General features: G+C 46.3%; 1 protein-coding gene across 1 annotated transcript in view; it reads right to left on the bottom strand.

Moving 5' to 3' along the window:
• Window positions 1-9,999, bottom strand: part of GLDN (gliomedin) — a 58,382-nt gene extending 48,383 nt beyond the window's left edge. Inside the window, exon 1 of the mRNA XM_004421578.3 lies at window positions 9,634-9,999. Within this exon, the coding sequence (XP_004421635.2) occupies window positions 9,634-9,984 (351 nt within the window). The 5' untranslated portion in view covers window positions 9,985-9,999. The remainder of the gene's footprint in view (window positions 1-9,633) is intronic.
• Between the last annotated feature and the right edge of the window lie 2,259 nt (window positions 10,000-12,258).

Below are 12,258 nucleotides of genomic sequence, written 5' to 3'. Positions count from 1 at the left end.
AGCTAACACATATTGAGTTCTAGGCACCATGCTAAGGACTTTACATGGATTATTGAATGGAATCCTTGTGATAACACCTAAGGAGGATACTGCTATCATCGCCTTCTTAAGGATGAGAGAACTGAGACACTGAGAGGTTGAGTGGCCTGTCAAAGCTCACACTGCTAATAGGGGAGCCAGGAGTAAACATACAGTATGATTCTATTGCTCATTATAAAGGCTTTGGGGTCTGTCTTCTACTTTAGACTTGTAAAGACCTCTCTCATGGAGAAGACAGAGTTCTTCTTGGAAGCAAGATGCTCTCCTTTCCTTGAATACTTTTTCAGTTTTCCTTCTCTCTTTTTTTCTCTTTTCATCTCATATTTGGTCTCAAAACAAATTCAACATCTCACTTCTAAACTAACCCACTTCAGCGTTTCCTCATTTCTGTCCACAATGCCAACACCATTCATGGTGTCACACAGATCTGGACCACATGGCTTCTTTCTCTTTCTTATATCCAATTAGTCATCAAGTTCAATTCATTCCTCTCTCTTGATATTTCTAGGCTATATAGCTTCTTCTCCGTTTCTGATGCCATCACCTTAGCCAGACATGAATCATTTCTCGCCTTGGCTAGTGCAATAATTTCCTAACTTTCTTCTTGCCTCTGGTCTCTTCCCTATCCAGTCTTGCCTGCATTGCACCACTAGATCAGTCCTATAAAACCACTTTCTTCATGACTCTCCCCAGTAGAGAGCTTACAATGGCTCCCAATTGCCCATCAGATTCAGTCTCAACTTATTGAAAGTCGAAATGCAAGGCTCTCTCTCACCTAGCCAACCTTAGTTCCCCTCCCGCCAGCCCAAACGCCTCAGTGCAGGAAGGTCTGCTTGGCTTCTGGCTCTTCCAGCCTTGTGCCATTTTCATTCCAGTCCCTAGACCTTGGCTCAAGTTTATTACCTACACTTGGAATGATTCGCCCTCCTTGCCTGCCCAAATCTCACCAACCCTAAATTGCCCATTTCAAGTTCTATCTCCTCCATGAAACCTTCCTTCATCACTTTAGTGAAGCTTGATTTTCTCTCTTTTTGACTGCCCTGATGCTCATCACACAACTCACCGTAAAGATTTTCCTCTAAAGGTCTTCCTGTTCAGAGGGATTGATTCCACGGTCCTCAAGTGTTGCCTAGAGAGAGAGGGCACTTCCCACCCTCTAGTGAAAAGGATTCCAGACTCCAGTGCTCATCCACTAAGTTCCTGAAAAACTGGGGAATTATTTTGCAGTTGCCAGCTCATCATTTTACCTTTACAGTTATCCTCAACACATTTCCAAGTACTTCATAGTTTTTACATACAGCCCAGGCAGGGCTTCCAAAGTTCCCAGCACTTTGGTAAGCATGAGAAACTTGTTTCCGAGTGACAGATGAAGCGGTTACTCTATCTATTGCATTCAGAACAAACTCCACAAATTGCATTTTAAATGATCTTTAGTTGGCCTTGTTGTTTTAATTCTACCTTTCAGTAAAGAAAATTGTGTCTTGAACTTTAAACTAGAAATAAATTATATCTACTTAAAATATAGAGTTGTTAAAACTCAAAGAGCTACATAAAAGCAACTGATGGGCTGAAAAATGCTCCCTTTGTAGCAGAATCACAATCTAAAAGCTTCAGTTTGTTTCACACAACATGACCTTTAGTCTGTAGATAAAATGCATGTAAATTAAGCTTGAATGTCAACTAGATTTGGCCAAGGATTTCTTTTTTTGGTAGGAAGGGGAGGGGAGTTTGAGGAATGTAGAGAACAAAAAGAATGTCTTTTTTTTTTCAGATAAGTGTGTTTTATCAGATCTGAAAGCTGTTCTGATAGTTCTCACATAGGTAACCATATGCTGGAGATCATGAGACTCCTAAGAAGTAAATGTTCTCCTTCCTTATAAGTTTTTGCTCTACCTTCCACTCACATTTTCTCAATTTTCCCAATGAAAGCATCCAAAAGTTTTTCAGGACCATCACCAACAGGAATCAACAGACGTTAATAATAGCTGAGCCAGTCAGAAAGGGGGTGAAGATGATTCCTCTTAGTGGGTGTCAAACCTCATCAGTGGCCATGCAGGAGGGCTGGGGACCTAGGAGATCCTGAACCACTGCAGAAGTCCTGTTGCCGTATCAAGGCTGACTCTATTTTGTTGTCAATGACAAGATGATTTAGGTTGGTGTGATGCCAATCTAGGCTTCAAGAGGCCAAATATCGTCCTGAAGCAGTAGCTGATCAAAGCACTGATGAACAGAATTGGCAATTCCAAAGGAAGTAGAGATAAAGAGTAAACACAGAAACAAGATGCCGGGGGCATGGGGAGGAAGGGCTAACGATAAAGTCACAGTGATTAATCTTAATAACAGCAACAATGAACACTCACTGGGAACCTGACTATACCAGGCACTGCACTTTACCTGTATCATCTCCATTAAACCTCCTAACAACCCCATGAGGTAGGTACTATTATCTCAGTCTTACAGACAAGGAAACTGAGGCTTGGAGAAGTTAAAAGACTTGCCCAAGGTCACTCAGCTACCGAGCTGTGGGCCCAGGATGTGAATCCATCTGACTCCCAGGTCCACACTGCTTACCACCACCACATACCTCAGGGAAGCATCAGGGAGAGAGAATTTGGCTGGAAACCTAACAGGGAAGAAGGAATTCAGGTTGCTCAAGTTAAGGGCAGGCACACAAGGGCTGAAGGCAGCAGGAGCACCATGGGAGGTGACCCAGGAAAGCCACAGAGAGATTCTGGAACAAGAGCACAGGGGAGGATGAACCACCTCTTGGCAGCGGAGGATTTGTGATCTGAAAAGTTTTTCTGGAACTCACCCAGATAGGGCCCTCTACCTGAGGATCTCCCAGCCTGTGGTCCAGTGGGCAGTCTGGGGGCTTCTGCTGTCTCCCCAGAGTGGAGTGGCACTTTTCCAGGGGGGCACATGGCTTTGAGTTCCAAAGGGAAAAATCCATTTTATCCCTGGCATACTGGCAGTGAAGGTTGAAGGAAAGGCAGAGAAACAGCAGACAAAGATGACAGTGGACAATTCCCCAGGCCCCAGAAGGTCCATTCTGCTCAGGCCATAAAGGCTCAGCAGGCTTGTTCCTGCAGCCCTCAGCTCTGCTGCTTTGGCTAGAAAGAGCCTAGGGGCTTTTTAGTAGCTCCAGGATCTGAGAACAGGACCAAATGGTTTACCGCCCTTCATGTGGTCAACACAACTGCCCTGTTCTCATGGGTCCAGATGCTCTGTCTTGACCCACTAGTTTCTTACATATGTCCTTAGAGAATCATGACAGCTCTATACCGACATTGAATGGTCTATTTGCATGTATGCAAAATATGTGTTGATGAAGAAAGTATCTAAAGGATGTAGCTAAGAGGCCAGCTCTCCCCTGTTTTCCTCAACGTACCATTATGACCTGATATATGTGTTAGGTCTATGCATGTGTTCACAGTACAAATATCAGACACAGTCTTAGCAGAGATGTAGCTTCAAGTTCTCTCCCATTCTTAACTGACATCTGGAAATGGCTTCTGACATGCAAACCAACAACACAGGGTCAGGTGTGACATCCCAAGTGCCCATGTGCACACGCTGCTGTGAGGAAGGCCACGGAAACCCACCTCCCAGGCTCTGTAGGTGGGTTTATGACTTCGGCTGCCCTGTCTTTTTTTGTCCTGCTGTATCAGGCCTCAGATCTCTCAGTAGAGCCCACTCCACATGTCAGGACCTAACCGAGTATAAGTCTCTCCCCTTCAACTGAAGAGAATAGATGGGGTTTGAAACAGGCTTAGATATAAGGTAAATGTTGTCCAAACATTGGCTGCTCTTGACATGGGAAGCCAGCCCAGAGAGAGCAAGCCTTGAGGGCCTGGCCCAGCCCTGCATATACCTTCTCTCTCGAGTGGAACCACACTATCACGTTGGCTCTGTCCTGGATTCAGTCTCCTTGGGTAAGGTCTTCTAATCCAGAGTTAACCCAATGCTAGAACAATCCTGATTTAGTACCCTGGGTTCTCCAAAGGAACAACCCTAGTGCCCCTTTGCTCCAGTGGACCACCGACTATTTGAGGGGTTGGCAAGCCTTTTCTATAAAGGACCAGGCAGAAAGCATTTTAGGCCATATGGTCTCTGTTACAGTTGCTCAACCTATAGTTGTAGCGCAAAAGTAGCCACAAACAATATGGAAAAAATGGGCATGTTTGTATTCTAGTAAAACTTTATTTACAGTTATTGAAATTCAAATTTCATATAATGTTCATGTGCCATGAAATATTATTCTTCATTTGATTTATTTCCTAACCATTTATCAATGTAAAAATCATCCTTACTTCGTGGGCTGTACAAAACAAGTAGCAGGCTGGATTTGGCCCATAGGCCATAGTTGGCCAACCCTGGTCTAAAACCTCAACTTTTACATCATCTGGAAGTACTCAGTCTAAGGGGTGGGAAATAAAAGTAAATCCTGGCACAGCCAACTTGGGGCCTTCAAGGAAATATAGCATCCATGCAAACAGGAGCTGTGACTATAGCTAATATAATTTTTTCCCCTATAAACAAGACAATTTATAGATCCATATAAGAGTACCCCATAGCAGTGCTCATGAAAAGCTCTATGATTCTTACAACGATGCATTACTGCTTAACACAGTTGGAGAACTACCCTTGGGAACTACCCTCAGAATTGGAGCACATGCTTTTGAAAAGCCACAGTGATGGAAATCTCCATCAACCAAAAGTGGAGTTTTTAGAAACAGCCAAAAAACAAAACAAAACAAAACCCAAACCAAACCAAATGCAAAAAACATCTCCACTCAACCAACAATAACAATAACCATGGCACAATTACTACTATCCTTTCAGAATCAGACTGGGAAATAACTGGCTGGGGAGGGGGGCGGGCGGTTGTGGTTGAGCTAAATAAAACCATTTTTGTTTAAAACCACTCATGATTATATGATGAGACTGCTGTAAACCAAGCTTGGAATTCATAACACAGCCCCTAACAACGTGAGTGTTGTTTGGCCAACACACTGTCAGCCAATTAAAAAAAATTTTTGGAATTTTTGTCAATATTTAAAAGCCAAGCGACTTCACATAAAAAGTCAGATTTTTACTTCTCTTGAAAAAAAATCATAAGATGAGGCACACTGGGCTCTGGTTCTTGTACAGCAACAAATCAGCAAGAGCATCTCCTTGAGACAGAGTACATGAACCTCAGGCTGGCACAGTCCCTACCATGCCTTATCACCCCCCATCCTGATGGCAGCTGCCATGTAACCTTATGGCCTTTTCACGCACAACAAAAGTAACACAATCACCTGGTTCAAAAGTCAAAATAATATACAAAGCTACACAGTGAAAGGCTCATTCCCACCTTATCCCCACCCTCCCTAAGTAAGCACTTTTATTAGTTTCTTCGTTTGTTTTTCCCCTTCTTCCTTACACAAGGCAATACAGTATATATTTTCCTCTGCCTTGCTCTCTTCACTTAAAATATCTTCTGGGGATTGTTTCAATAGCAATACATACAGAATTTCCTCATTCTTTTTTTTACAGCTACCTAGTATCCCAGCGGATGTATAGGTCAGTTTATTTAACTAATCCTGTATTGATGGACATGTGCTGTTAATAATCTTTTGCTTTTACAAATATTCTGTAATAAACGACTACGTGCATATGTCATTTCATATGTGATCAAGTCTGTTGAGCAGGATAACTTCCCACAAGTGAGATTGCTGGGTCAGAGGGGAAATGTATTTGTAATCTTTTTAGGTATTGCCAAATTGCCTTCCACATGGGTTGTCATTTTGCACTCCAAACAGCAAACAGTGATGCAAGAGCATGTCTGTTTCCTTCAGCTACCCCAACGGAATATATGGTCAAACCTGCAGTTTTGGCATTCTGACAGATGAAAATTTCAGAGCAGCTGTAATTTGTGTTTTTAAATCAAGGGATCTTTTCTCACACGTTTAAGAGATATTTGCGTTTCTTTTCCTGAGAACTGTCCATTCCATTTTTCTATTGGATTCCTATTGCTGTCGCTGATTTTCCTATTAAATTCTTGTTTTTTCTCTTATTGACTTCTAGGAATGCTATATATATTCAGATTAACCCTGTATCTATGATATGAGCCAAACGTTTTTTTCCAGTTTGGCATTTATCTTTTGCCTTTGTTTATGGTGCGTGTGTTTGTTTTTATCATTGTTTGTCATGCAGAAGTTTTGTTGCTGTTGTGTGTGCTTTTTAAATGTAGTTAAATTTATTTATTTATTATTTGCTTCTGGCTTTTGAGTTATAGTTTGAAAGAAAGGTCTTTCTCATTCCAAGGTTAAAAATGTATTTACTCATATTTTCTTCTAGTAATTTTAGAGTTTCATTTTTTAAAAATGTAAACCTTTGATCCATTTAGAGCTTGTTAAGGTGCACATTATGAGAATTAAAAGTTTTTCCTACTGGGTGCTCGACGCTAGATTTCGGGCAGGACAAGGAAGCTACCAGAACATCAATAAAGGGGAGACCTGAAGAATGGGATGAGAGAGAACAGCTCTCATCCCATCTGGTGGGAGATGGAAGAAGAGGGGTGGGGCAGCGGCAGAGACTAAACAGAAGTAGCATTTCCCGTAGGAGTTCCTGGCAGATGAGTTCCCATTCCTGGTCTAGCTCCGTGGTCTCCGTGGTACCCAGGGCCCTTTTTATTACTTTTCTTCCAAGTACCCACTTACTTTTAAAGATTTAATGTGTTTGACTGTACCAAACTAACAGTACTTAATAATTAGGTATGTTGCCCTTTTTAACAAAGTCATTTACAGCTGCCCACCAGTTTCTGGTCAGAATGTGCTAACCAGAATTACCATGCTGAGTTGATGTACTTTCAGCCAAAAGCACAGAACTTTGAAGTGTCAGCTTGAGGAGGCTCATCTTGGATAAATGAGCCATTTCACAAGACTTTTTGAAATGCTGACATTAGTTTGCATACAGTTCATGTCTTTGTTCCTAGATCTCTAAGGACATGGGACCTCAGTGGGGGAACCTCTGATCTCACCCTCATTCAAGACCTACTGGTGTTGTAGAAAAGGTCGAGGGGAGGCGAAGACTGCAACCGTGAGAAGTGGGCATGCTGACCTCCATGCTCTATACTAAATAGTTCCCCCAGCAACTTTTCTACTAGGGGTGCCCCGTGAAAGTTCTTTTTTAAAAATTGTTTCCTCATGTGAATAATTCTCTGTTCTGAGAAAAAACAGAGTAAAGATGAGAAAAACTTGCAAAGGCGAATGGTGAGAATAATTGCTAATATATAATATAATATAAAGTAAAAGGCTTTTCAGCAATAAAGTTGGTACCTCTGCCCGAAGCAAAGGCCTCAAGGGTTGACAGTGAGATGCTTAACCCAGCTGACAGTCATCAGGAAGGCATGCCATTGTCCTTCCAGCTGGTGAGTGGGTGCCCACCCCCAGGCTGCACCCCTAACAATTAATTCAGAATCTCTGGGGGTGGGACCTAGGCATCAGTCATGTTTAGAACTCCCCATACGATTTCACTGTGCAACCACTGCTGTGGAACTGTGCTACTCAAACTGTGGTCCCCAGACCAGCAGCATTGGTATCAGTGGGAGCTTGTTAGAAATGCAGACTCTCAGGCCCCAAATTAGACCTTCTGAATCAGAATCTGCATTTTAACAAGATCCGCAAGATGTTCATATGCACATTAAAGTTAGAGAAGTAGTGGTCTAGAGTAGCGTTTCTCAAAGTGTGGCCACGGGACCACCTGCATCAAACTCACCAAGGGGGTGGGAGGGTGGGGGAATGCGGGTCAGAGGACTTCTTAAGAAAGTCGATTCTGGAGATTATATATGATTGTACAAGTCTGAGGGTGGGGCCCTGGAATCTGCATTTTTAATGTGTTCCCAGGCGATCTCTAAGTCTACTGTTTGAGAACTGCTCCTAAGAGGAAAGCCAGCAATGTGATGGTTACTTTCTCCTGGCCTGCATGGAAATTCCCACAGTGACTCTAGAAGGTCAAACATCGCCATTGCAAGTGAGGGAGGAGTTGGTGATAATTTACAAATGCTTCTCAGCCTGACAAATGTGATGTTTCTGCTCTCCAACCTGTGAGAGAGCAGGTGGTGGCAGTTAAATCTAGCTTTCAGATTGACACAGAAATGAGTCTCTCCACTCTGTTGGGTTAGTGACTGAAGAGGCTGTAATTTAGATATATAAGCCTCTACCTTAAAAGCAGGATTAAAAATATAAAACGTTGATGCTCAGATGCATCCGTTCTTGGAGGGTTTCAAAAAACCCTCAAAATGCACAGTAGAGCCAAGAGAAAGAGCGAATTCCCCTAAGATGATTTCTTCATTACAGAGGGTTTTTGAAATTTTTGCTTGGGCCCAAGTTTTTAAATAATATGAGTGAAAAATGAAGCCAGGAATGGAAAATTTATCTCTATCAAAAGATGTGTTTGAAGTGGATAGTACTTCCATATAGTTTTTAAAGTACTTAAGCTATTTGAAAGCTTCTATGAAAACAGAAGCTTTAAGTGGTTTTATCTTCTAATACCTAGGATTCCAAAGCATGGCTCACACTCGACTGGAGGTGATACAACTGAAATCCTTGTAACTACGGAGTGAAATAAGACCACAGCCGTTGAAATGGATAGTGAAATGGAATGGAGAACTGCAATGTGATCTACAGGTTTTTTAATAGTTAGATAATTACTGAGTTAAAATCAGCAAAAGCAAGGAAACTTAAAACTGGAAAAAAAGATATTTGAGGCTGTGCTTTAAAGATTTTCTTCAGAGCAGTGTTTCTTCAGCTTTTCCGGAGCAGGGCAATGGAGCCCCTTTGAAAATCTCAGGAAAAGCTATGGACTCTTTCTAGATGCACTCGCCGCCAGCACACAACCTGGCGATTTCTGGAATCCCACCGACTCGCTGGAGCCTGTATTAAGAACCTCAGCTTTGACACTGCATTTTAAGCAAGTCGCTCTGTATTGATTTCTCCCGTTTGGAACGGCTTTAGACCCAAGAGCAGCTTTTGCCGCATTAGGGCCGCAGGCGGTTGGTAAAATTAGGGCTGATTGTCTTCATTTAAAGCAAGATTATTAGGCAATCTGGTGGGGATGGGCCGAGGCCAGGTGAAAAGCCAGATCACTAGATTATGCCAGGGAAGGAGTCCGGCGCTCTTTCAGAAATGCCGCCTCCGTGCTCTCTGGGGGTCCCGACGAGTTGCACAGGCAGAGCCCGGAGGCCGCTGTGGCTCCCTTCACACTGGAAAGTGAAAGCTTTGGTCCAAAGTTAAGAGGGAAAGTAGGCTCTTAAAAACACTGCCTACACACCTCATTTGCCCGCAGACTCAATGACGTCAGTGGTGGAAGATGTACAGTGGTGAAGACTTACCCCTTCACCCCCTCCCCCACTTAACAGATGGAGAAACTGACCCCAGAGGGCTAGGGTGCTGGCCAAGGTGACATCCCCAGCCAGGCTCACACCCAAGGCCCTCTCTGCACAGCACCTCGCCATCTGGCCAGGGGAGGAGAGGGCGTTCGGGGCTCTCTCCCCACACTGCCCGCCGCCCACCCGGCGGGGGCGCCATGGGGAGCCGAGCCCCCGCCTACCGGCACCATGGAGTAGGTCATCATCATCAGCATGTCGTGGCTCTCGGCGCGGATGTGCGGCGCCTGTTCCCCGCCGTGGCTGCGCTTGTTGCGCGCGGCGCTCCCGGGGTCGGGGGACAGCGGGGGCGCCGGGCTCAGCTCGGCCAGGAAGGCGCGCAGGGCGCTGTCCTCGCGCTGCTCCCGGCCCCGCTGCGCCTCCAGCGCCCGCAGCGCCGCGCTCAGCCCGCGCCACTGGCACAGCGCGAACACCGTGCCCGCAGCATTGAGCGCCGAGAGCAGCGCCACCGCGGCCAGGGCGCCGCGCAGCCCCCAGCCCGCGCCCCCGCGGCCTCGCTCCGTGCCTCGGGCCATGCTCTGTGCGCCTCGGGCCGGGCCGGGCAGGGCTCGGCCGCCTCCCGCCCGGGCATCCTTTATACGCTGCGGGCAAGCCGTGGGCTGGTGGCAGGGCCGTGAGTCACGCTGCCATTTGGCACGGCTTGTGGGGCGGGTTGGGGACAGTAGCAGTGGCGCTCGAGCAGCCCGGAGGGACAGAGGGGGGGAGAGGAGTGAGTGGAGACAGCCCGCGCAGGAGGGGCGGGCAGGGCTCAGGCTCCCCGTGCCCGGCCAAGCAAACCAGCAAACTCGCCTCTGCCTCCTTTTCTCGCCGCTCTGCCCGTGGGTATTGCTGTGGCCCAGACAGGCAGAGGGAGGGTCAGACTGAGGGGGAGGGCAGGAATTCTTATGGCTTGAGAAGTCACCGGATTCCACCCCCTACTTCCCCCACACGGCCCTCTGGAAAATAGGATCAGCATGCCTAGATGCCAAGGCTGGTGCCCACTGTCCCTGGGAGGTCTACTGCTGGGCTGGCTCCCAGGCTGCCTGTCACTCCTTCCCACATCACCGGGCCCCACGTGGCCACCTAACACCCCACTCCATCTTTCCCGGGAAGGGGATGGATAGAGACAGGGAGACAGTTGGCATTGGAGAGTTAAAAAGGCCTCCGGTCAGAAGCAGAAAAGCCCAGCCCTGCCGGGCAAGCAGGAGTCATCTGTGAAGGGAGATTTCTAGGATTCGACAGGCAAAGAACTCTCTCATGAGATCCATCCTTGGGAGGCAGCAGGTGATGAGAAAAAAAAACTCCAGAGCGGAAACCAGGAGACCTGGTTCTTTTTTTTTCTTTTTTTCTTTTTTTGTGAGGAAGATCAGCCTTCAGCTAACATCCATGCTAATCCTCCTCTTTTTGCTGAGGAAGACCAGCTCTGAGCTAACATCTGTTGCCAATCCTCCTCCTTTTTTCCCCCAAAGCCCCAGTAGATAGTTGTATGTAGTAGTTGCACATCCTTCTAGTTGCTGCATGTGGGACGTGGCCTCAGCATGGCGGGAGAAGCGGTGTGTCGTGTCGTGTGCGCCTGAGAAACAGACGCCGGCCGCCAGCAACAGAACGTGCGCACTTAACCGCTAAGCCATGGGGCTGGCCCAGGAGACCTGGTTCTAACCCCACTCTGCCACTACCCTGCTGGGGGACTTTGAGCAAGCGCCAAGACAAGTCTGGACTGATTCTGAGGTGCTTTCCAGCTGAAGTGTTGGGACTCTGGCCAGGCCCCTCTGGACTTTACTTAGCCTGCCTTTCTTGAGAGGGCCTCATGTCTCCTAGTTACCCATTCACAGCACCCTCCCATTCCAGTCAGCTCAGATGCCTGCTGTGCCTCAAGGGCCACTGTCCTCCAAATGCAAAGTCACTTCTCAGTCTCCTCAGAGGTCCTCTTCACTTTCTTTCTCAGCTTTCCCCAGAATAGTTCTACGTCTCCAGGACCCCAGGGCCTACAGAAGGCCCTAGTGGTGTGGGAAGACCCAGAACCAGAAGCCAAGATGGCTGTTTCTACAGCCCATTGTCTCAGAAGAGGAGGTGGCTCCCTGACATGGAGCCAGCTGGAGCTGTCAAGGAGAAAGGACTTCCTCTATCACAGGGAGTCACAGCTGTTTCAGCACTGGAGAAAGAAGTAGGATGATGGAGGAGCAAGCACCTTATGACTTAATAGTAGGAGTTCTGTAACCATCTCGTCCCCAAAGATTTACATTCCAATTCTTGTAGGTAGGTTTTTGGCACAGAAGAGAAAGCCTGGGGGAGTATCAGACTTCTTGCCACTACTTACCAGCCCAGCCAGGGTAGAACCTCTGAGGAAGCACATGAAAACCGAAGTTATATCTCAGTCAGAAGTTCTGTGTCAAGATCTGGATTCCTGAGTTTTAATAGGGCTGTTGACCAATTTAAGTATTCTTAGAAAAGCATCCAGAAGGAGGAGGAATTAAGAAAGCATGAAGGTCCAAGTGGTTCATGAAGGACTCCAACTGTGAGGACTTGATGGTTGGGAGGGGAGGGAGGTGATACAGACACCTTTGTCCAGTTCCTCTCAACTCTAACATACTGCGACCTATTTGAAGAACTGCCATGTATCCTTATCTTTTTTCATCCAGGCTTAGGATGCCAGTTGTCGGGCTGAGACCAATGAGGAGAAGCTGCAGAGAGACAGAGTTGGGGCTCAGCTCCAGCAGGATCTTCATTTAATTCACTAAAAATTCACTGAGTACCTACTGTGTGTTGGGCACAGTAGTGGGCATTGGAGGTACAGAAATGAACAAGACACG

Source organism: Ceratotherium simum, chromosome 3, assembly GCF_057802395.1.
Source record: "Ceratotherium simum simum isolate JZ-2026a chromosome 3, ASM5780239v1, whole genome shotgun sequence".
Lineage (NCBI taxonomy): Eukaryota > Metazoa > Chordata > Mammalia > Perissodactyla > Rhinocerotidae > Ceratotherium > Ceratotherium simum.
This window is presented reverse-complemented; position numbering and strand designations above follow the sequence as displayed.